The sequence below is a fragment of the Tinamus guttatus genome, unplaced genomic scaffold (genome assembly GCF_059628265.1).
Source record: "Tinamus guttatus ecotype Peru unplaced genomic scaffold, ASM5962826v1 Tinamus_guttatus_pri_ptg000475l, whole genome shotgun sequence".
Lineage (NCBI taxonomy): Eukaryota > Metazoa > Chordata > Aves > Tinamiformes > Tinamidae > Tinamus > Tinamus guttatus.
Window position 1 is genome coordinate 104,014 of NW_028289009.1, and position 25,148 is coordinate 129,161.

At 48.6% G+C, this 25,148-nt stretch overlaps 1 protein-coding gene across 1 annotated transcript; it reads right to left on the reverse strand.

Annotated features, from left to right (window-relative positions):
* LOC148592941 (uncharacterized) lies at positions 1 to 23,313 on the reverse strand. Its single transcript, XM_088533032.1, has 4 exons — positions 23,211 to 23,313; positions 12,539 to 16,147; positions 2,566 to 6,174; positions 1 to 83 (listed from the first exon to the last, which is right to left on the reverse strand). The coding sequence occupies exons 1-4, from the start codon at positions 23,311 to 23,313 to the stop codon at positions 1 to 3; spliced, it is 7,404 nt and encodes a 2,467-aa protein (XP_088389158.1).
* Between the last annotated feature and the right edge of the window lie 1,835 nt (positions 23,314 to 25,148).

The following is a 25,148-nucleotide window of genomic DNA, read 5'->3' on the forward strand; positions in this document are numbered from 1 at the left end:
TCAGCCCAAGTACTTGATCATTATGGCAATTCTAACAGTGGATTTTGGAGTCCTGAATTTGCGTCTGGGCATGGCGAGCGATGCTATAAAGAGGCAGGTGAAGTCCACAAGAGTTTGGCACATTTTTTCAGAAGCTCTTTGGAAGTCATGCTAGATCTCTAGCACGTGCACCCAAAACAAACAAACAAAAAAAAAAAAACCAAGGGAATTCTTGTCACATTTTACCATCTAACCCCAGTGAAGTTTTCACTTAAACAGTGTCCCCCCTCCTAGGGTACCTTTTCATTGGAATCACAAAAGAAGGGAAAACGATGCCTTCTATCCCAACTCAGGTACTGCAGATTGATCCCAGTGGGCAGGGCTGGTTGGATCTGCAATATAAGAATCCTATTGTCTCTTTCCAAAAAGAAGAGACAGAGATGGGTTACAGATACTAATTGTAGTCCAGCTCTGAGCTTTCAAACTGGCAGCATGCCCTTTGATGAGCTCCTACCACCTCTGCCCAGAAATGCTTCCCCCGCTCCCCGAAGAAACCAAAATATCCTCCCTGCGCCACAAAGCAACTGGGGAAGAGACTCCCTCCGTGAGCTGCTGCCTGCATCCTGTCACTGCCTCTCTGGAAGGAGGCAGAAAGAAAAGCAACAGCAATGCCACTTAAGCCCAGAACCGAGGACTTAAGGCCAGTAAGCCTTACAAAAATGCTTGTGACCATATATGTGTCCTTTTTTTTTTTTTCCAAATTTTTAATAAATAGATAAGAGATATCTTTAAAAAGATATTGTGCTGGTGTCCCACTTATCAATGGCTTTGCACTTTGTTTTTCCCAGGAAAAGAGCAGCGGGACAAGAAATCAGGTTTTGCACTTCTTTCTCCTGTGCTGGTTGATCCTCGTTGGAGAGTTCACTCCTTCACTAGGTAAGGGTATGTTGCTGTGTGCTCTCCTTTTATGCTTTTTTCTTTTTTTCTGCGAGTCTCTGTATTTCCCCTCTCAGAGCAGGGGCTTCCTTGGAGAAGGAGGCTGGGCAGCTTTATTTTGGACTAAGAGTGTGGTGCAGAAGCAAGTTTAAGACAAGGATAGTGCTGGGGAAGATGAGCAGTTGCACTGCAGCCGTGGCTGCTCCGAATGGCAGCAGTTAAGCCATTGGGCTTGACTGACTTGCGCTTGGTTTCGTGAGCTGCCAGGTAAGAGAGGATGTTAGAGTGTTACCGGAATCAAACGTTCGTTTGCGTTCGGGGATACTCCAGTAATGGCCTTTTGTGCCTTGGAGGGTAAAAGAAATCCCTCCATTAACGTGCCCTTAGAGCTTTCTTGGGCAAGCAGCATTCTATGGAAAGGCCATTTTACACTCTTTATACTATTGGAGAGGCTGACATGGATGCCTTGCAAAAGTAAAAACACACATACAAATGTAAATGTGCTGTTAGTGTTAAGAACTCCTAATTTAACTGTGCCGGGTCAAAGCACAATAAATCATCCTCTCGTCTTTTATTGCTTATGCTTTGAGGAGCAAAGGTTTTATCAGCATTTTCAGAGCACTCACCTTTTTTAGCTCTCTCTTAGTTTAGCTTAGCATAGATCCACTCATGGCCTCTTTGCCAGAGGCCAGATTACCCCTCATAGCCTTGTTCTCCAGTCATTGTCTATGTAAAAGAGGTATCAGCTGCCATGACGGGAAAGTACCACTGAGGTAGATACAAGGCCAAAATTTGGGAGAAAACCAGAACAGAGTCCAAAGCAAGTGGCTGAGTGTTAAGAACTCCTTAAAATTTACTAATCAATTCAGGCAAGAATGACTAATTAAGTTAAACAATGATGAGCATTTATTTGAAAAGTACAAAGCACAGAGTGCTAAATACAATATCCCGCGTTGCTCATATGACCAGATAAACCACTTTTTCCCATTTATTTTTCTGTCCCTGAGCCCCAAATGTCAGTGATGTCTCCTCTGAGGCTGAAATTGATGGGCTGAAATAAGTTGAATTTCCCAATAGCTGCTCCCTTCTTAAACCTTATGACCTTTAAAAAAGCAAAAAGTAATAATATTGACTTCAACCATAAGTGGATGATACTGGAACTATTCTTAAGATAATCTTTCCTTTCTCGGCGTCTGGTGTGGCGTTCACGTGCAATGTAAGTGAAGGGAAAGATTTGAACAAGTTTACGGTGCATCTCTCTCACCTCCTCTTCCGTCTCCATTGCTTTATCTGGCTTAAAGTCAGAATAATTTTCCTGAGTTGGCCACGGAATACTTTGACAATATTTGTGAAGGAGTGTACTCAGGGCAGAGAAAAACAGGATTTTTAGCGGTTGGAAAAAGAAGATGTTCTTCGCAAAGGAGACTGAAGATGCTAAAAGCCACTGATGTGAGGTCTCTTGCCCATAAGACAAGCCATAGAAGACAATAAAAAATGAAGACAGCCCCGTTACAACTGTAATTAATGTCCAGGAGAGGCAGACACATCCCTGGCAAAAAACTAATGCTGGTCTCTTGCGAAAGAACAAGGGGACAGCGCTTTGTGGTGTCTTCTGTCTCTGAATGTTTTCCCCTTCTAATGCATTAAAACGTTCCTTCTGGGAATACCTAAATGAGGAAATGATGAGCATCTGCACAGGTATCGTAATCAAAGCCCTTTCGGCTGCTAATGCTATTGATCTCATAACGCTCACAGGTAGTGGGGATTCTTCCTTTTTGTCAGCCCTAAAGAACATAAAATTAACAAGCAGGTTCAGTAGTAACATTGCCAAACAGCACGTTAACCTTTGGAGCCTGCTGAAAGTGCCGGTGCCAGGATGAGCAAAAACTGAGAACCAGAGGTGACCATCTCTCAGCTTTGCTTCAAGATTAATCAAAAAATAGTCAATTCTGCCGAGACGTGCTTTGGGGCTCATGGCAAGGAATGTCCTTTGGAGTAAGCCGTCATCCTTGTTGAGCGCAAGCCACTTGCGGCAAATAAAGAACCAGGTCTTGTTGGTGTCCACGTTTTCAACTTTTGCTCTGCTCAGGAACCAGCTTGGAGAAGGCCCGTTGTTGTTGTGCCAGACCCTTAAGGCACAAATATCTCCCAAATCTTTCTCTGCAGTTAGCAAAAATGTATCGGTGCTTCCCTGATGGAATGACGGAAGATGTGGGTGTCGTAAGCAAAAGGCGTCACTTGTGCCATCCTGCCCAACGAGTTGAAGAAAAACATCTGCGGTGGTTCCAGCTCCTAAGCGACTGCCTGTGTACAACGTGACCGCAAAGTGCACTTTATCAAAAGGCTCCTTGTCTGGCAGAATGGGGTTCTTGTCCTCGGTGTCCTTGTCAGCCTTGTCTTTTGTCATGGCCCAGAGGGCCAAAACAAGGTAGGCTAGAAAAATTAGCACAACTGTTAAAAGGGGCACAGGGTTTTGAGTTATGGCTGCTCCCAAAGCTTTTTCCACATTCACAGCGTTGGGCATCACTATTACTTTGGCTGCCAGCCATGTGATGTTGAAAGTGACTATGTTTGACACTGTGCCTTTTATAAGTGTTTTGTGCCCCAGCAGTGCTCTTGCAATTCCTGATGAATAACCTATCCGAGGGAGCAGGTTCTTGTCAAATTCTTGAAGCACAGTGGAAATCACAGCATCGCTGGCCAATTTGGAATCATTCTCCTTTTCCAGCTTTGGATAAAAACAATTCTTGCATATTATTATGGCAGAGGAAGTAGCGGCAGCATTCCAATTTTCCTTTTTGGTGAGAGGGAAAGCCCTGTTTTTGGCTTCCATTCCAGTTCCTACTTCTCCAGGGAAAACTATGCTGGTTAAATTTTCCACAGTGAAGAAAACTTGTTTACTTCCATCACCATTGACATTCTTACGATGAGAAAGAGAAGCTCTCGGCATGCCAGGTAACGTAAGTCTTTCTGTAGGCATTACAGTTTTACCACAGTTTTCAAGGCAGACTGCATTCAGAACAGGTGGGGATCCAGGCTTCACATGAACACTATGGTCAGCGTAACTCTGTCTCGGCTCTCTTTGTATCGCTAGACCAAAGTAATTTATAGTGTTTCTGCAGAGGGTTTCTGCTGCCACCGTCTGAACTGGATCTGAAGATGTTAACCACTTCAAATTTCTCTGAACTGGATGGCACTTCTTTCCTACACTCAATTTCACGTCTGCACAGCCCGAGAGCCTTCTAGCGCAGTACCAAGGAAACCCGATTCCCACTGAATCAGGGTCAGAGGATGAAGAGCCATCTAGAGTCCACCTGTCAGAAAAACCCACTGTCCAGAATGTGCCTCCTGCAATATTTGCAATTAGATCAGATCTGTCAATCTGAATATAAATGCTGTCTGAGCCATCGAGATCTCTTTTACTCCAATATGCAGTTATTTTGACAAAGAAACGAAAAAGATACAGCCCATAATCTAAAGTAGATTTGGCAACAGTTATGCATATGGAATTTATACCGTGCATCACACATGAGTTTATAGGTCTTGACCAGTCTGGGACAGCTTCTGTATCCTCAACAGGATAAATTCGCCACAAAGGCCTAATCATTAAACTGTTTTTGCAGCCTACCAGCGCTCTGACAGTCAGGTGAAAAGGTGCCCCCTTTTCCTGACGTAGGAGAGAAGGATGAACGGTAGGTCTCTGAATCCAAACCTTGTGTCTCTGACAGGGCTTTTGCTGACAAGCCACCAATGGTCCTATGGTTTTTGAGGCATAATTATTCACTCTGACTTGTAAAAGAGCTGGCGTCAGTCCATTCCTCGTGCAGTTCACTTCTGCCACAAACCCTGCGTACTTTTCCGGATGAAAAGGCAGAACAGAGCAATGGACAAACCGTGCGGCATTACTTACGTGATTGTTGCAGGTATAACTGTTATTCTGAATAAGATGGTTGCTTTTTGTTCCAAATAACTGCAGATTGTAGGTCCACTCACATTGTAGCATATTAATATTGATTTTATACCAGTGAATATTCACAAACTCGATGGAGAACAAGTAGGAAAGCTCCTGATGTTGGTAGAATATGTAGCATATGTTGGAGCCATCTGGAGAACTGATGTCTGTGCGGTTTTCTTCAGTTGTATAAAAAGTTCCACGGCTGTACCTGAAAATGTAAGTGTCTCTCTTGCTTTTGCCAGGGTGAAGGTTGACATAGGCCGGAGTTTCTCCACCTGCGGTTATGCCCACTTTACCACTGACTAGATGCGATTCTCCTGTCAAGCTTTTGAAGTTCTTTCCATCCACGTGAAAGGAGAGGCTCGCCACTAGCATCTCACCAAGCTGTGGAAGAGCAGGTACAGCACAGAAGTTGCACTGGAAAGTCAAAAAATTGCAGGAACTGAAGCAACCTCCTCTACCCTGTGTGTCCTGCAGCCTGTAGGCCAGTGCCCTAAGTGCAAGAGGCTGAAGACTCGAGGAGAGGCGAAGGGGCTGGTGAGGAACACTAAGGAGCTTGGAGCTGATCCTGAGACCACGCTGTAAGTTAAGCTCGACTTTGAGAGAACACTTGTAGCTGATGTGCGGCATCTGCTCAATGCTGACTGAAGCTAAACGGAGCACATGGTGCCTGTAGCGTACAGTCGAACCGTAGTTGGAGTGGGTTGCACATGTGGGTTGCACCTCGACTCCTGGGTAAGCAGGCGGTGGTAGTGCCTCTTCATGATCGTTGCTGGGAAGAAGGGCAGATGAGTTGCTTCCGTGGCTGCTAAAACGGTATTGCCACTTTGCACTCTGGAGGCGTGCGCACCAGCCCAGCTCTACTGCCTCCCCGCCGTGGGTCGGGTGAATGTGTGGGCCAAATCCTGGCAGTCGTATATCCTGCCCGCACATCTCAATGCTCAAGTTGTGATGAAGGCCCCCAGGAGCAGAGCATGAAGCTGATGAGCACTGCATTGTAATGAAGCTGGAGGCTGTGGCTGGTGGCGTTCTTCCAGGCAGGAGGGTTGCCTGCAGCACAAGCTGCCCAGACCAGCAAGGTGTATTCTTCCCCCAGGCAGGGTTGATGTAGCAGGAGCAATGCAGTGGGGGCTGTGGCTGCAGTTGTGCTCCAGGGGCTGGCTGGTAACCCTGATTCATGGGCTTACTCCATAAGCAGGAGATGCCGTGCTCCATGCCCGGTCTCTGTGAGACGTGTCTGTGAGGGCTCAGGGAGACGACGAGGAGGGACGAGGGTTGCAGAAGGGGAGCAGTATCCCGCAAGGCTGGAGGGCAGCCGCCGGGAAGCCAGAGGAGCAGAAGGGCCAGCGCTGGCGCCGCCACCGCTTGGCCGAGGGAGAGCCGTGGCCCGAGAGCCATTGGTGCTGCTGCTGCACGAAGCAGGCGCGCTGGGCTCCAGAGGTGCCCTCAGGGCCACTTGCCCTGCGCTGGGCACCTTGGGTCCCGAGGGCATCAAGGAAGCAGGTGGCCCCTGGCGACGACACCCAACAATGGGGCTTCCCATCCCCTCTGAGGCGTGGGGGGGGCCGCCCGGCACCTTCTATTGCCCCCCGCTCTGGAACAAACCACCCCCTGAAACCTGCTTGCCCAAAGCTGCAGCTCTGCCCACGTCCCAGGTGGCCCTGACCCTGGCTGGCCACCGGCGACCCCCAGGGGCTCCCCCTTCATGAGGCGGGAGGCGTTGGGGATGCTGCGGAGGTGCTGTGGGGCCGCTCTTGGGCGGATGGAGTTGGCAAAGCAGGGTCATGGTGCCCCTGAGGGACTGCAGGCTGAGGGCCGCTGCACGGCGGGCAGGGGCCTTTAGCACCCTGTGCGGTTTGTGCTTCCTCCCTGCCTGTCCTCCTCCCGCTAAGCGGGTCCTCACAGGGAGGCCGATGCGAGCCGAGGCTGCTGTGGCCATGTGCTGCGAGTGCCGCGGAGCCCCTGCCCGCTGCCCTCTGCAGAACGGGCGCTGGCGCGAGGGCGGCCCGTGTTGTGTGGCGGCTGCGAGCGGCCCTCACGCGGGTGGCCCCTGCCAGCCCCTCACAGGCCTCTCCCAGGCCGGGGGCCTTTGGGGCGAGCTCTGCGCTGCCTCCTGCTCTGGGTCCAGCTCTGCCCGCGCTCGCTACTTGCTCCGCAGAGGCTCCTGGGCCCTGGTGCTCTGCTCCTTGTCAGCGCTCACTTTGCAGCCATGGTGCCTGCTGCAGCATCTTCTCACCTTCCCACTCTGCTGCTTATGTTCTTAGGTACCTGTACACGTATCTCCTTCTTTCCTTCTTGGCAGTTCCTACTGCAAGCCCATGGCATTTTCCACATTTAACACTGCCAGAGAGAGTCCGTGTTAGTGAGAATTAGTCGGCGAGAGCCGCGACTTGGAGCGGGAGCCTCCTCTGCGGTGACTCAGAGTTTGCTGTCATGTTACCAGTTAAACAGACACAAAAACCAAAGCCGAAAACGAGCAAGCAAAAAAAGCTAGGAATCAACGCAGAGAATATTTGTATTTGGGAAAAAGTTCTATTAATGAGGGGCTTCTTCAGGAAATACCAAGAGGTGCAAGGAGGTGTCAGCATGACACGCGCTCATCCACAAGAAAAGGTTAGGTAGGTCAGGAGGCTTAACAACGTTCTGGGGAATCTTTGGGGAGTATGAGAGGTTGGTGAGCTCCAGAGCTCTGGAAAAGTCCCTTGAGCAATAGCAGGTGTGCAAAGAGTGACCTGGAAAAAGCAGAGTGTCCTGAGAGCCAGCAGAGGCTCCACAAGGGACACGGCTCTGGGTAAAGAAGCACCAGATCCTGTTAGTAAACTCTTGTCTTAAAGCAGGGGCAAAGGGCCAGTCTTTGGCCTTGGCCAGAGCTGGCTAAAGTGTCTGGGCAGGGTCTCTGTCTTCTGCAAGCGTCTCTCAAGAAATACAGCTTGTGAGTGCTTGGGACAGGGCTTTTTTACTTCAGGTTGTTCAGGAAGGAAGGCTTCAGCAAGGCCCGTGCATGTGTGCGTGCATGTTTCAGCCAAATGGAACCAGAAGCTTGTGGCCTCACACATGTGACCTTCATGCAAGGCTTGTGAGAAAAAGTGGCTGGCTGAGACGAGAAGGGGATACCTCAGAAGCCAGCTGCCACATGGCCACTAAGGCAAGGCGTGAGTAGAGAGCAATAAATAAATAAATAAATAGCCTTCTTTCAGAGAGCTATGCTAAATACTCCATCTGCAGGGCAAAGCTCCAGCCAGTCAGCTCTTCCTCCTCGACACTGGAAAATCCCCCACTAGACATAAACTACATAAACTCATGCCTTAAAGAAGCCAGGATCTCCATCATCCTACTAAGTTAACTCTTCCCTGAAAATAAAGTTTCTCTTTTCCTCCTTTGGCTTGCTTACTTTTGAATTTGCCTTGCTTGTGTGAATGCAAAGAAGTTCAGTATCGTCTGTTTTCTAGCAGTTGTCTTTCTCTGTTACAGGGTGCAACCTGGAGCAATAAGGAGACCCTAGGAGATGGTGAGGGCTGTCTCTCCAAGTTAAAAGTAGCAGATGCAAGTTTTACCAAGTGTAACCTTTACTTCTTCACCTGGATGCTGCTGGATGATGTCTTAAAGCCTGGGACTGCTTTCACCTACAAGACAGTTCCCATTTGAAACAAACAAAAAAGCAAACGAAGAAGCAGGCAAAACAAGCCCCTTTCAGGAATTTATGTAGAGGTAAATGCTCTACTTGGCAAGCTCTAATGCGCTGGTTTCTGCAGCAATGGCACTTGCCATCGCTAATGGATTGGAGCTGCTTGGCGCTGGAAGTTCAGTGTGGCTCAACAGAGAGCTGGACAGTGCAGTGAGAAGAATGATGATGCTGGCAAAATCACAGGCACTGAGTGAGCGGGAGAAGCTCCATGTATGTGCACTGGATGTGTTTGCCAATGGGTGAGTGACAGGCCATTTGGGGAAAGGGGCGGGAGTTGGTTTGATCAGTGTGAATCTTTTTGCTGTCGCTGCGTACAAAGTGGGCATGTATGGCATGTGCTGTTGTGCTGGCACCTTTTGTGCTGTTGGAAAGTGTGGAGATTGTAGGAAGCACAGATGGAAGCGCAGGGCGGTTGTGTTACGACCTGAGATTATTGGGATGTAGCAAAGGGTCAAGATGACCTCTAGACAGTTGCTCCTGAATTCCGCTCAACTGTATGCACCATGGCTGGTGCCAGCAGTTCCTGCTACATCATAGGATCAGACATTCCTTTCTTAACATTTTTTATAGCTCCTTGAACAGAATAAGTTATTTACAACTGAGAAAGTGTTTTGCTGCTCCCAAGGACCAGTATAATACCACGCAGACTAGAGGCCACAGAAGCAGAGCCACAGACTTTTCTATTTAGCTCTGTTGTCTCCCTGTGGCAAAAGCTTGGTTTCCTCTGTAAAATGGAGAGCTAGCAGAGTGTCAGAAGCACAGTGGGCATCACTCTCTTGTTCAGTATCATGAAGGTAGGTCTTGGTGGACAGCAAGGCACACATTTCACTTTTCTTGTCTGTCAAGCAAACGGATGAGCACAGATTTATGAACAAAGGTAAAATATGAGGGAAATGTTTGGAGCCCTTGTTCCTGTTGGCTTGGGTGCCGCTCAAGGGTGAAGAGAACTGACGTTTTCATGCCTGTGCAGCTAGCTGAAGCATAGCGGGTCTGTATACAAAGTCAGCTCCTTCAGAGCTGAGAGTGGACAATCTGTCGCCTCCACAATTTGGGCCACTCTCATGTTTTGAGAAAGAGAGTAATGCAAGAAAGAGCAGCAAAGAGAGGAAATGCTTTCCGTTTGCTAGAGAAACATGCAATTTGGCATCCGCTGGGCAATTTAGCCCGTCAGTTCTTGGGAAGTAGCCTGGCAAGCGCATGAGAAACCTCCTGATGACAGAGGGATAGGAAGGCGCCTGCATCCCTTTTAACAAAGGGCTTTTGGAACTGCATCGTATTAGTCACTGCCCCAATGGAACTCTAGAGAATGGAGAGATTCCCTTTTCTCCAGCTTTCCAGGCCAAAGCTTGTCCCTTGACAGCCATGACAGGACTGGTCTTGTCTGGCTTTCTTACAGTTCATGCAGCCAGGGCATCTTCTCAGCCCAAGTACTTGATCATTATGGCAATTCTAACAGTGGATTTTGGAGTCCTGAATTTGCGTCTGGGCATGGCGAGCGATGCTATAAAGAGGCAGGTGAACTCCACAAGAGTTTGGCACATTTTTTCAGAAGCTCTTTGGAAGTCATGCTAGATCTCTAGCACGTGCACCCAAAACAAACAAACAAAAAAAAAAAAAACCAAGGGAATTCTTGTCACATTTTACCATCTAACCCCAGTGAAGTTTTCACTTAAACAGTGTCCCCCCTCCTAGGGTACCTTTTCATTGGAATCACAAAAGAAGGGAAAACGATGCCTTCTATCCCAACTCAGGTACTGCAGATTGATCCCAGTGGGCAGGGCTGGTTGGATCTGCAATATAAGAATCCTATTGTCTCTTTCCAAAAAGAAGAGACAGAGATGGGTTACAGATACTAATTGTAGTCCAGCTCTGAGCTTTCAAACTGGCAGCATGCCCTTTGATGAGCTCCTACCACCTCTGCCCAGAAATGCTTCCCCCGCTCCCCGAAGAAACCAAAATATCCTCCCTGCGCCACAAAGCAACTGGGGAAGAGACTCCCTCCGTGAGCTGCTGCCTGCATCCTGTCACTGCCTCTCTGGAAGGAGGCAGAAAGAAAAGCAACAGCAATGCCACTTAAGCCCAGAACCGAGGACTTAAGGCCAGTAAGCCTTACAAAAATGCTTGTGACCATATATGTGTCCTTTTTTTTTTTTCCAAATTTTTAATAAATAGATAAGAGATATCTTTAAAAAGATATTGTGCTGGTGTCCCACTTATCAATGGCTTTGCACTTTGTTTTTCCCAGGAAAAGAGCAGCGGGACAAGAAATCAGGTTTTGCACTTCTTTCTCCTGTGCTGGTTGATCCTCGTTGGAGAGTTCACTCCTTCACTAGGTAAGGGTATGTTGCTGTGTGCTCTCCTTTTATGCTTTTTTCTTTTTTTCTGCGAGTCTCTGTATTTCCCCTCTCAGAGCAGGGGCTTCCTTGGAGAAGGAGGCTGGGCAGCTTCATTTTGGACTAAGAGTGTGGTGCAGAAGCAAGTTTAAGACAAGGATAGTGCTGGGGAAGATGAGCAGTTGCACTGCAGCCGTGGCTGCTCCGAATGGCAGCAGTTAAGCCATTGGGCTTGACTGACTTGCGCTTGGTTTCGTGAGCTGCCAGGTAAGAGAGGATGTTAGAGTGTTACCGGAATCAAACGTTCGTTTGCGTTCGGGGATACTCCAGTAATGGCCTTTTGTGCCTTGGAGGGTAAAAGAAATCCCTCCATTAACGTGCCCTTAGAGCTTTCTTGGGCAAGCAGCATTCTATGGAAAGGCCATTTTACACTCTTTATACTATTGGAGAGGCTGACATGGATGCCTTGCAAAAGTAAAAACACACATACAAATGTAAATGTGCTGTTAGTGTTAAGAACTCCTAATTTAACTGTGCCGGGTCAAAGCACAATAAATCATCCTCTCGTCTTTTATTGCTTATGCTTTGAGGAGCAAAGGTTTTATCAGCATTTTCAGAGCACTCACCTTTTTTAGCTCTCTCTTAGTTTAGCTTAGCATAGATCCACTCATGGCCTCTTTGCCAGAGGCCAGATTACCCCTCATAGCCTTGTTCTCCAGTCATTGTCTATGTAAAAGAGGTATCAGCTGCCATGACGGGAAAGTACCACTGAGGTAGATACAAGGCCAAAATTTGGGAGAAAACCAGAACAGAGTCCAAAGCAAGTGGCTGAGTGTTAAGAACTCCTTAAAATTTACTAATCAATTCAGGCAAGAATGACTAATTAAGTTAAACAATGATGAGCATTTATTTGAAAAGTACAAAGCACAGAGTGCTAAATACAATATCCCGCGTTGCTCATATGACCAGATAAACCACTTTTTCCCATTTATTTTTCTGTCCCTGAGCCCCAAATGTCAGTGATGTCTCCTCTGAGGCTGAAATTGATGGGATGAAATAAGTTGAATTTCCCAATAGCTGCTCCCTTCTTAAACCTTATGACCTTTAAAAAAGCAAAAAGTAATAATATTGACTTCAACCCTAAGTGGATGATACTGGAACTATTCTTAAGATAATCTTTCCTTTCTTGGCGTCTGGTGTGGCGTTCACGTGCAATGTAAGTGAAGGGAAAGATTTGAACAAGTTTACGGTGCATCTCTCTCACCTCCTCTTCCGTCTCCATTGCTTTATCTGGCTTAAAGTCAGAATAATTTTCCTGAGTTGGCCACGGAATACTTTGACAATATTTGTGAAGGAGTGTACTCAGGGCAGAGAAAAACAGGATTTTTAGCGGTTGGAAAAAGAAGATGTTCTTCGCAAAGGAGACTGAAGATGCTAAAAGCCACTGATGTGAGGTCTCTTGCCCATAAGACAAGCCATAGAAGACAATAAAAAATGAAGACAGCCCTGTTACAACTGTAATTAATGTCCAGGAGAGGCAGACACATCCCTGGCAAAAAACTAATGCTGGTCTCTTGCGAAAGAACAAGGGGACAGCGCTTTGTGGTGTCTTCTGTCTCTGAATGTTTTCCCCTTCTAATGCATTAAAACGTTCCTTCTGGGAATACCTAAATGAGGAAATGATGAGCATCTGCACAGGTATCGTAATCAAAGCCCTTTCGGCTGCTAATGCTATTGATCTCATAACGCTCACAGGTAGTGGGGATTCTTCCTTTTTGTCAGCCCTAAAGAACATAAAATTAACAAGCAGGTTCAGTAGTAACATTGCCAAACAGCACGTTAACCTTTGGAGCCTGCTGAAAGTGCCGGTGCCAGGATGAGCAAAAACTGAGAACCAGAGGTGACCATCTCTCAGCTTTGCTTCAAGATTAATCAAAAAATAGTCAATTCTGCCGAGACGTGCTTTGGGGCTCATGGCAAGGAATGTCCTTTGGAGTAAGCCGTCATCCTTGTTGAGCGCAAGCCACTTGCGGCAAATAAAGAACCAGGTCTTGTTGGTGTCCACGTTTTCAACTTTTGCTCTGCTCAGGAACCAGCTTGGAGAAGGCCCGTTGTTGTTGTGCCAGACCCTTAAGGCACAAATATCTCCCAAATCTTTCTCTGCAGTTAGCAAAAATGTATCGGTGCTTCCCTGATGGAATGACGGAAGATGTGGGTGTCGTAAGCAAAAGGCGTCACTTGTGCCATCCTGGCCAACGAGTTGAAGAAAAACATCTGCGGTGGTTCCAGCTCCTAAGCGACTGCCTGTGTACAACGTGACCGCAAAGTGCACTTTATCAAAGGGCTCCTTGTCTGGCAGAATGGGGTTCTTGTCCTCGGTGTCCTTGTCAGCCTTGTCTTTTGTCATGGCCCAGAGGGCCAAAACAAGGTAGGCTAGAAAAATTAGCACAACTGTTAAAAGGGGCACAGGGTTTTGAGTTATGGCTGCTCCCAAAGCTTTTTCCACATTCACAGCGTTGGGCATCACTATTACTTTGGCTGCCAGCCACGTGATGTTGAAAGTGACTATGTTTGACACTGTGCCTTTTATAAGTGTTTTGTGCCCCAGCAGTGCTCTTGCAATTCCTGATGAATAACCTATCCGAGGGAGCAGGTTCTTGTCAAATTCTTGAAGCACAGTGGAAATCACAGCATCGCTGGCCAATTTGGAATCATTCTCCTTTTCCAGCTTTGGATAAAAACAATTCTTGCATATTATTATGGCAGAGGAAGTAGCGGCAGCATTCCAATTTTCCTTTTTGGTGAGAGGGAAAGCCCTGTTTTTGGCTTCCATTCCAGTTCCTACTTCTCCAGGGAAAACTATGCTGGTTAAATTTTCCACAGTGAAGAAAACTTGTTTACTTCCATCACCATTGACATTCTTACGATGAGAAAGAGAAGCTCTCGGCATGCCAGGTAACGTAAGTCTTTCTGTAGGCATTACAGTTTTACCACAGTTTTCAAGGCAGACTGCATTCAGAACAGGTGGGGATCCAGGCTTCACATGAACACTATGGTCAGCGTAACTCTGTCTCGGCTCTCTTTGTATCGCTAGACCAAAGTAATTTATAGTGTTTCTGCAGAGGGTTTCTGCTGCCACCGTCTGAACTGGATCTGAAGATGTTAACCACTTCAAATTTCTCTGAACTGGATGGCACTTCTTTCCTACACTCAATTTCACGTCTGCACAGCCCGAGAGCCTTCTAGCGCAGTACCAAGGAAACCCGATTCCCACTGAATCAGGGTCAGAGGATGAAGAGCCATCTAGAGTCCACCTGTCAGAAAAACCCACTGTCCAGAATGTGCCTCCTGCAATATTTGCAATTAGATCAGATCTGTCAATCTGAATATAAATGCTGTCTGAGCCATCGAGATCTCTTTTACTCCAATATGCAGTTATTTTGACAAAGAAACGAAAAAGATACAGCCCATAATCTAAAGTAGATTTGGCAACAGTTATGCATATGGAATTTATACCGTGCATCACACATGAGTTTATAGGTCTTGACCAGTCTGGGACAGCTTCTGTATCCTCAACAGGATAAATTCGCCACAAAGGCCTAATCATTAAACTGTTTTTGCAGCCTACCAGCGCTCTGACAGTCAGGTGAAAAGGTGCCCCCTTTTCCTGACGTAGGAGAAAAGGATGAACGGTAGGTCTCTGAATCCAAACCTTGTGTCTCTGACAGGGCTTTTGCTGACAAGCCACCAATGGTCCTATGGTTTTTGAGGCATAATTATTCACTCTGACTTGTAAAAGAGCTGGCGTCAGTCCATTCCTCGTGCAGTTCACTTCTGCCACAAACCCTGCGTACTTTTCCGGATGAAAAGGCAGAACAGAGCAATGGACAAACCGTGCGGCATTACTTACGTGATTGTTGCAGGTATAACTGTTATTCTGAATAAGATGGTTGCTTTTTGTTCCAAATAACTGCAGATTGTAGGTCCACTCACATTGTAGCATATTAATATTGATTTTATACCAGTGAATATTCACAAACTCGATGGAGAACAAGTAGGAAAGCTCCTGATGTTGGTAGAATATGTAGCATATGTTGGAGCCATCTGGAGAACTGATGTCTGTGCGGTTTTCTTCAGTTGTATAAAAAGTTCCACGGCTGTACCTGAAAATGTAAGTGTCTCTCTTGCTTTTGCCAGGGTGAAGGTTGACATAGGCCGGAGTTTCTCCACCTGCGGTTATGCCCACTTTACCACTGACTAGATGCGATTCTCCTGTCAAGCTTTTGAAGTTCTTTCCATCCACGTGAAAGGAGAGGCTCGCCACTAGCATCTCACCAAGCTGTGGAAGAGCAGGTACAGCACAGAAGTTGCACTGGAAAGTCAAAAAATTGCAGGAACTGAAGCAACCTCCTCTACCCTGTGTGTCCTGCAGCCTGTAGGCCAGTGCCCTAAGTGCAAGAGGCTGAAGACTCGAGGAGAGGCGAAGGGGCTGGTGAGGAACACTAAGGAGCTTGGAGCTGATCCTGAGACCACGCTGTAAGTTAAGCTCGACTTTGAGAGAACACTTGTAGCTGATGTGCGGCATCTGCTCAATGCTGACTGAAGCTAAACGGAGCACATGGTGCCTGTAGCGTACAGTCGAACCGTAGTTGGAGTGGGTTGCACATGTTGGTTGCACCTCGACTCCTGGGTAAGCAGACGGTGGTAGTGCCTCTTCATGATCGTTGCTGGGAAGAAGGGCAGATGAGTTGCTTCCGTGGCTGCTAAAACGGTATTGCCACTTTGCACTCTGGAGGCGTGCGCACCAGCCCAGCTCTACTGCCTCCCCGCCGTGGGTCGGGTGAATGTGTGGGCCAAATCCTGGCAGTCGTATATCCTGCCCGCACATCTCAATGCTCAAGTTGTGATGAAGGCCCCCAGGAGCAGAGCATGAAGCTGATGAGCACTGCATTGTAATGAAGCTGGAGGCTGTGGCTGGTGGCGTTCTTCCAGGCAGGAGGGTTGCCTGCAGCACAAGCTGCCCAGACCAGCAAGGTGTATTCTTCCCCCAGGCAGGGTTGATGTAGCAGGAGCAATGCAGTGGGGGCTGTGGCTGCAGTTGTGCTCCAGGGGCTGGCTGGTAACCCTGATTCATGGGCTTACTCCATAAGCAGGAGATGCCGTGCTCCATGCCCGGTCTCTGTGAGACGTGTCTGTGAGGGCTCAGGGAGACGACGAGGAGGGACGAGGGTTGCAGAAGGGGAGCAGTATCCCGCAAGGCTGGAGGGCAGCCGCCGGGAAGCCAGAGGAGCAGAAGGGCCAGCGCTGGCGCCGCCACCGCTTGGCCGAGGGAGAGCCGTGGCCCGAGAGCCATTGGTGCTGCTGCTGCACGAAGCAGGCGCGCTGGGCTCCAGAGGTGCCCTCAGGGCCGCTTGCCCTGCGCTGGGCACCTTGGGTCCCGAGGGCATCAAGGAAGCAGGTGGCCCCTGGCGACGACACCCAACAATGGGGCTTCCCATCCCCTCTGAGGCGTGGGGGGGGCCGCCCGGCACCTTCTATTGCCCCCCGCTCTGGAACAAACCACCCCCTGAAACCTGCTTGCCCAAAGCTGCAGCTCTGCCCACGTCCCAGGTGGCCCTGACCCTGGCTGGCCACCGGCGACCCCCAGGGGCTCCCCCTTCATGAGGCGGGAGGCGTTGTGGATGCTGCGGAGGTGCTGTGGGGCCGCTCTTGGGCGGATGGAGTTGGCAAAGCAGGGTCATGGTGCCCCTGAGGGACTGCAGGCTGAGGGCCGCTGCACGGCGGGCAGGGGCCTTTAGCACCCTGTGCGGTTTGTGCTTCCTCCCTGCCTGTCCTCCTCCCGCTAAGCGGGTCCTCACAGGGAGGCCGATGCGAGCCGAGGCTGCTGTGGCCATGTGCTGCGAGTGCCGCGGAGCCCCTGCCCGCTGCCCTCCGCAGAACGGGCGCTGGCGCGAGGGCGGCCCGTGTTGTGTGGCGGCTGCGAGCGGCCCTCACGCGGGTGGCCCCTGCCAGCCCCTCACAGGCCTCTCCCAGGCCGGGGGCCTTTGGGGCGAGCTCTGCGCTGCCTCCTGCTCTGGGTCCAGCTCTGCCCGCGCTCGCTACTTGCTCCGCAGAGGCTCCTGGGCCCTGGTGCTCTGCTCCTTGTCAGCGCTCACTTTGCAGCCATGCTGCCTGCTGCAGCGTCTTCTCCCCTTCCCACTCTGCTGCTTATGTTCTTAGGTACCTGTACACGTATCTCCTTCTTTCCTTCTTGGCAGTTCCTACTGCAAGCCCATGGCATTTTCCACATTTAACACTGCCAGAGAGAGTCCGTGTTAGTGAGAATTAGTCGGCGAGAGCCGCGACTTGGAGCGGGAGCCTCCTCTGCGGTGACTCAGAGTTTGCTGTCATGTTACCAGTTAAACAGACACAAAAACCAAAGCCGAAAACGAGCAAGCAAAAAAAGCTAGGAATCAACGCAGAGAATATTTGTATTTGGGAAAAAGTTCTATTAATGAGGGGCTTCTTCAGGAAATACCAAGAGGTGCAAGGAGGTGTCAGCATGACACGCGCTCATCCACAAGAAAAGGTTAGGTAGGTCAGGAGGCTTAACAACGTTCTGGGGAATCTTTGGGGAGTATGAGAGGTTGGTGAGCTCCAGAGCTCTGGAAAAGTCCCTTGAGCAATAGCAGGTGTGCAAAGAGTGACCTGGAAAAAGCAGAGGGTCCTGAGAGCCAGCAGAGGCTCCACAAGGGACACGGCTCTGGGTAAAGAAGCACCAGATCCTGTTAGTAAACTCTTGTCTTAAAGCAGGGGCAAAGGGCCAGTCTTTGGCCTTGGCCAGAGCTGGCTAAAGTGTCTGGGCAGGGTCTCTGTCTTCTGCAAGCGTCTCTCAAGAAATACAGCTTGTGAGTGCTTGAGACAGGGCTTTTTTACTTCAGGTTGTTCAGGAAGGAAGGCTTCAGCAAGGCCCGTGCATGTGTGCGTGCATGTTTCAGCCAAATGGAACCAGAAGCTTGTGGCCTCACACATGTGACCTTCATGCAAGGCTTGTGAGAAAAAGTGGCTGGCTGAGACGAGAAGGGGATACCTCAGAAGCCAGCTGCCACATGGCCACTAAGGCAAGGCGTGAGTAGAGAGCAATAAATAAATAAATAAATAGCCTTCTTTCAGAGAGCTATGCTAAATACTCCATCTGCAGGGCAAAGCTCCAGCCAGTCAGCTCTTCCTACTCGACACTGGAAAATCCCCCACTAGACATAAACTACATAAACTCATGCCTTAAAGAAGCCAGGATCTCCATCATCCTACTAAGTTAACTCTTCCCTGAAAATAAAGTTTCTCTTTTCCTCCTTTGACTTGCTTACTTTTGAATTTGCCTTGCTTGTGTGAATGCAAAGAAGTTCAGTATCGTCTGTTTTCTAGCAGTTGTCTTTCTCTGTTACAGGGTGCAACCTGGAGCAATAAGGAGACCCTAGGAGATGGTGAGGGCTGTCTCTCCAAGTTAAAAGCAGCAGATGCAAGTTTTACCAAGTGTAACCTTTACTTCTTCAGCTGGATACTGCTGGATGATGTCTTAAAGCCTGGGACTGCTTTCACCTACAAGACAGTTCCCATTTGAAACAAACAAAAAAGCAAACGAAGAAGCAGGCAAAACAAGCCCCTTTCAGGAATTTATGTAGAGGTAAATGCTCTACTTGGCAAGCTCTAATGCGCTGGTTTCTGCAGCAATGGCACTTGCCATCGCTAATGGATTGGAGCTGCTTGGCGCTGGAAGTTCAGTGTGGCTCAACAGAGAGCTGGACAGTGCAGTGAGAAGAATGATGATGCTGGCAAAATCACAGGCACTGAGTGAGCGGGAGAAGCTCCATGTATGTGCACTGGATGTGTTTGCCAATGGGTGAGTGACAGGCCATTTGGGGAAAGGGGCGGGAGTTGGTTTGATCAGTGTGAATCTTTTTGCTGTCGCTGCGTACAAAGTGGGCATGTATGGCATGTGCTGTTGTGCTGGCACCTTTTGTGCTGTTGGAAAGTGTGGAGATTGTAGGAAGCACAGATGGAAGCGCAGGGCGGTTGTGTTACGACCTGAGATTATTGGGATGTAGCAAAGGGTCAAGATGACCTCTAGACAGTTGCTCCTGAATTCCGCTCAACTGTATGCACCATGGCTGGTGCCAGCAGCATCCCTGGGCAAGCAAATGGTGTGTTCCTGCTACATCATAGGATCAGACATTCCTTTCTTAACATTTTTCATAGCTCCTTGAACAGAATAAGTTATTTACAACTGAGAAACTGTTTAGCTGCTCCCAAGGACCAGTATAATACCACGCAGACTAGAGGCCACAGAAGCAGAGCCCCAGACTTTTCTATTTAGCTCTGTTGTCTCCCTGTGGCAAAAGCTTGGTTTCCTCTGTAAAATGGAGAGCTAGCAGAGTGTCAGAAGCACAGTGGGCATCACTCTCCTGTTCAGTATCATGAAGGTAGGTCTTGGTGGACAGCAAGGCACACATTTCACTTTTCTTGTCTGTCAAGCAAACGGATGAGCACAGATTTATGAACAAAGGTAAAATATGAGGGAAATGTTTGGAGCCCTTGTTCCTGTTGGCTTGATTGCCGCTCAAGGGTGAAGAGAGCTGACGTTTTCATGCCTGTGCAGCTAGCTGAAGCATAGCGGGTCTGTATACAAAGTCAGCTCCTTCAGAGCTGAGAGTGGACAATCTGTCGCCTCCACAATTTGCGCCACTCTCATGTTTTGAGAAAGAGAATAATGCAAGAAAGAGCAGCAAAGACAAGGAAATGCTTTCGGTTTGCTAGAGAAACATGCAATTTGGCATCCGCTGGGCAATTTAGCCCGTCCGTTCTTGGGAAGTAGCCTGGCAAGCACATGAGAAACCTCCTGATGACAGAGGGATAGGAAGGCGCCTGCATCCCTTTTAACAAAGGGCTTTTGGAACTGCATCGTATTAGTCACTGCCCAAATGGAACTCTAGAGAATGGAGAGATTCCCTTTTCTCCAGCTTTCCAGGCCAAAGCTTATCCCTTGACAGCCATGACAGGACTGGTCTTGTATGGCTTTCTTACAGTTCATGCAGCCAGGGCATCTTCTCAGCCCAAGTACTTGATCATTATGGCAATTCTAACAGTGGACTTTGGAGTCCTGAATTTGCGTCTTGGCATGGCGAGCGATGCTATAAAGAGGCAGGTGAAGTCCACAAGAGTTTGGCACATTTTTTCAGAAGCTCTTTGGAAGTCATGCTAGATCTCTAGCACGTGCACCCAAAACAAACAAACAAACAAACAAAAAAAACCCCAAGGGAATTCTTGTCACATTTTACCATCTAACCCCAGTGAAGTTTTCACTTAAACAGTGTCCCCCCTCCTAGGGTACCTTTTCATTGGAATCACAAAAGAAGGGAGAACGATGCCTTCTATCCCAACTCAGGTACTGCAGATTGATCCCAGTGGGCAGGGCAGGTTGGATCTGCAATATAAGAATCCTATTGTCTCTTTCCAAAAAGAAGAGACAGAGATGGGTTACAGATACTAATTGTAGTCCAGCTCTGAGCTTTCAAACTGGCAGCATGCCCTTTGATGAGCTCCTACCACCTCTGCCCAGAAATGCTTCCCCCGCTCCCCGAGGAAACCAAAATATCCTCCCTGCGCCACAAAGCAACTGGGGAAGAGACTCCCTCCGTGAGCTGCTGCCTGCATCCTGTCACTGCCTCTCTGGAAGGAGGCAGAAAGAAAAGCAACAGCAATGACACTTAAGCCCAGAACCGAGGACTTCAGCCCAGTAAGCCTTGCAAAAAGGCTTGTGACTATATATGTGTCCTTTTTTTTTTTCCAAAATTTTTAATAAATAGATAAGAGATATCATTAAAAAGATATTGTGCTGGTGTCCCACTTATCAATGGCTTTGCACTTTGTTTTTCCCAGGAAAAGAGCAGCGGGACAAGAAATCAGGTTTTGCACTTCTTTCTCCTGTGCTGGTTGATCCTCGTTGGAGAGTTCACTCCTTCACTAGGTAAGGGTATGTTGCTGTGTGCTCTCCTTTTATGCTTTTTTCTTTTTTTCTGCGAGTCTCTGTATTTCCCCTCTCAGAGCAGGGGCTTCCTTGGAGAAGGAGGCTGGGCAGCTTTATTTTGGACTAAGAGTGTGGTGCAGAAGCAAGTTTAAGACAAGGATAGTGCTGGGGAAGATGAGCAGTTGCACTGCAGCCGTGGCTGCTCCGAATGGCAGCAGTTAAGCCATTGGGCTTGACTGACTTGCGCTTGGTTGCGTGAGCTGCCAGGTAAGAGAGGATGTTAGAGTGTTACCGGAATCAAACGTTCGTTTGCGTTCGGGGATACTCCAGTAATGGCCTTTTGTGCCTTGGAGGGTAAAAGAAATCCCTCCATTAACGTGCCCTTAGAGCTTTCTTGGGCAAACAGCATTCTATGGAAAGGCCATTTTACACTCTTTATACTATTGGAGAGGCTGACATGGATGCCTTGCAAAAGTAGAAAACTGTATGAGTTTCACACACATACAAATGTAAATGTGCTGTTAGTGTTAAGAACTCCTAATTTAACTGTGCCGGGTCAAAGCACAATAAATCATCCTCTCGTCTTTTATTGCTTATGCTTTGAGGAGCAAAGGTTTTATCAGCATTTTCAGAGCACTCACCTTTTTTAGCTCTCTCTTAGTTTAGCTTAGCATAGATCCGCTCATGGCCTCTTTGCCAGAGGCCAGATTACCCCTCATAGCCTTGTTCTCCAGTCATTGTCTATGTAAAAGAGGTATCAGCTGCCATGACGGGAAAGTACCACTGAGGTAGATAAAAGGCCAAAATTTGGGAGAAAACCAGAACAGAGTCCAAAGCAAGTGGCTGAGTGTTAAGAACTCCTTAAAATTTACTAATCAATTCAGGCAAGAATGACTAATTAAGTTAAACAATGACGAGCATTTATTTGAAAAGTACAAAGCACAGAGTGCTAAATACAATATCCCGCGTTGCTCATATGACCAGATAAACCACTTTTTCCCATTTATTTTTCTGTCCCTGAGCCCCAAATGTCAGTGATGTCTCCTCTGAGGCTGAAATTGAGGGGATGAAATAAGTTGAATTTCCCAATAGCTGCTCCCTTCTTAAACCTTATGACCTTTAAAAAAGCAAAAAGTAATAATATTGACTTCAACCCTAAGTGGATGATACTGGAACTATTCTTAAGATAATCTTTCCTTTCTCGGCGTCTGGTGTGGCGTTCACGTGCAATGTAAGTGAAGGGAAAGATTTGAACAAGTTTACGGTGCATCTCTCTCACCTCCTCTTCCGTCTCCATTGCTTTATCTGGCTTAAAGTCAGAATAATTTTCCTGAGTTGGCCACGGAATACTTTGACAATATTTGTGAAGGAGTGTACTCAGGGCAGAGAAAAACAGGATTTTTAGCGGTTGGAAAAAGAAGATGTTCTTCGCAAAGGAGACTGAAGATGCTAAAAGCCACTGATGTGAGGTCTCTTGCCCATAAGACAAGCCATAGAAGACAATAAAAAATGAAGACAGCCCCGTTACAACTGTAATTAATGTCCAGGAGAGGCAGACACATCCCCGGCAAAAAACTAATGCTGATCTCTTGCGAAAGAACAAGGGGACAGCGCTTTGTGGTGTCTTCTGTCTCTCAATGTTGTCCCCTTCTAATGCATTAAAACGTTCCTTCTGGGAATACCTAAATGAGGAAATGATGAGCATCTGCACAGGTATCGTAATCAAAGCCCTTTCGGCTGCTAATGCTATTGATCTCATAACGCTCACAGGTAGTGGGGATTCTTCCTTTTTGTCAGCCCTAAAGAACATAAAATTAACAAGCAGGTTCAGTAGTAACATTGTCAAACAGCACGTTAACCTTTGGAGCCTGCTGAAAGTGCCGGTGCCAGGATGAGCAAAAACTGAGAACCAGAGGTGACCATCTCTCAGCTTTGCTTCAAGATTAATCAAAAAATAGTCAATTCTGCCGAGACGTGCTTTGGGGCTCATGGCAAGGAATGTCCTTTGGAGTAAGCCGTCATCCTTGTTGAGCGCAAGCCACTTGCGGCAAATAAAGAACCAGGTCTTGTTGGTGTCCACGTTTTCAACTTTTGCTCTGCTCAGGAACCAGCTTGGAGAAGGCCCGTTGTTGTTGTGCCAGACCCTTAAGGCACAAATATCTCCCAAATCTTTCTCTGCAGTTAGCAAAAATGTATCGGTGCTTCCCTGATGGAATGACGGAAGATGTGGGTGTCGTAAGCAAAAGGCGTCACTTGTGCCATCCTGGCCAACGAGTTGAAGAAAAACATCTGCGGTGGTTCCAGCTCCTAAGCGACTGCCTGTGTACAACGTGACCGCAAAGTGCACTTTATCAAAGGGCTCCTTGTCTGGCAGAATGGGGTTCTTGTCCTCGGTGTCCTTGTCAGCCTTGTCTTTTGTCATGGCCCAGAGGGCCAAAACAAGGTAGGCTAGAAAAATTAGCACAACTGTTAAAAGGGGCACAGGGTTTTGAGTTATGGCTGCTCCCAAAGCTTTTTCCACATTCACAGCGTTGGGCATCACTATTACTTTGGCTGCCAGCCACGTGATGTTGAAAGTGACTATGTTTGACACTGTGCCTTTTACAAGTGTTTTGTGCTCCAGCAGTGCTCTTGCAATTCCTGATGGATAACCTATCCGAGGGAGAAGGTTCTTGTCAAATTCTTGAAGCACAGCGGAAATCACAGCATCGCTGGCCAATTTGGAATCATTCTCCTTTTCCAGCTTTGGATAAAAACAATTCTTGCATATTATTATGGCAGAGGAAGTAGCGGCAGCATTCCAATTTTCCTTTTTGGTGAGAGGGAAAGCCCTGTTTTTGGCTTCCATTCCAGTTCCTACTTCTCCAGGGAAAACTATGCTCGCCACTAGCATCTCACCAAGCTGTGGAAGAGCAGGTACAGCACAGAAGTTGCTCTGGAAAGTCAAAAAATTGTAGGAACTGAAGCAACCTCCTCTACCCTGTGTGTCCTGCAGCCTGTAGGCCAGTGCCCTAAGTGCAAGAGGCTGAAGACTCGAGGAGAGGCGAAGGGGCTGGTGAGGAACACTAAGGAGCTTGGAGCTGATCCTGAGACCACGCTGTAAGTTAAGCTTGACTTTGAGAGAACACTTGTAGCTGATGTGCGGCATCTGCTCAATGCTGACTGAAGCTAAACGGAGCACATGGTGCCTGTAGCGTACAGTCGAACCGTAGTTGGAGTGGGTTGCACATGTGGGTTGCACCTCGACTCCTGGGTAAGCAGACGGTGGTAGTGCCTCTTCATGATCGTTGCTGGGAAGAAGGGCAGATGAGTTGCTTCCGTGGCTGCTAAAACGGTATTGCCACTTTGCACTCTGGAGGCGTGCACACCAGCCCAGCTCTACTGCCTCCCCGCCGTGGGTCGGGTGAATGTGTGGCCCAAATCCTGGCAGTTGTATATCCTGCCCGCACATCTCAATGCTCAAGTTGTGATGAAGGCCTCCAGGAGCAGAGCCTGAAGCTGATGAGCACTGCATTTTAATGAAGCTGGAGGCTGTGGCTGGTGGCGTTCTTCCAGGCAGGAGGGTTGCCTGCAGCACAAGGTGCCCAGACCAGCAAGGTGTATTCTTCCCCCAGGCAGGGTTGATGTAGCAGGAGCAATGCAGTGGGGGCTGTGGCTGCAGTTGTGCTCCAGGGGCTGGCTGGTAACCCTGATTCATGGGCTTACTCCATAAGCAGGAGATGCCGTGCTCCATGCCCGGTCTCTGTGAGACGTGTCTGTGAGGGCTCAGGGAGACGACGAGGAGGGACGAGGGTTGCAGAAGGGGAGCAGCATCCCGCAAGGCTGGAGGGCAGCCGCCGGGAAGCCAGAGGAGCAGAAGGGCCAGCGCTGGCGCCGCCACCGCTTGGCCGAGGGAGAGCCGTGGCCCGAGAGCCATTGGTGCTGCTGCTGCACGAAGCAGGCGCGCTGGGCTCCAGAGGTGCCCTCAGGGCCGCTTGCCCTGCGCTGGGCACCTTGGGTCCCGAGGGCATCAAGGAAGCAGGTGGCCCCTGGCGACGACACCCAACAATGGGGCTTCCCATCCCCTCTGAGGCGGGGGGGGGGGGCCGCCCGGCTCCTTCTATTGCCCCCCGCTCTGGAACAAACCACCCCCTGAAACCTGCTTGCCCAAAGCTGCAGCTCTGCCCACGTCCCAGGTGGCCCTGACCCTGGCTGGCCACTGGCGACCCCCAGGGGCTCCTCCTTCATGGGGCGGGAGGTGTTGGGGATGCTGCGGAG

Coding starts and splice junctions, on each gene's coding strand:
- LOC148592941 (XM_088533032.1), bottom strand. CDS start 23,313: ATGACAAAAGACAAGGCTGACAAGGACACCGAGGACAAGAACCCCATT. Junction 16,148..23,210: donor TGCGGTCACGTTGTACACAG/GCAGTCGCTTAG, acceptor GCTGCCCTCCAG/CCTTGCGGGATACTGCTCCC. Junction 84..2,565: donor TAGGTATTCCCAGAAGGAAC/GTTTTAATGCAT, acceptor GCCTCTTTATAG/CATCGCTCGCCATGCCCAGA.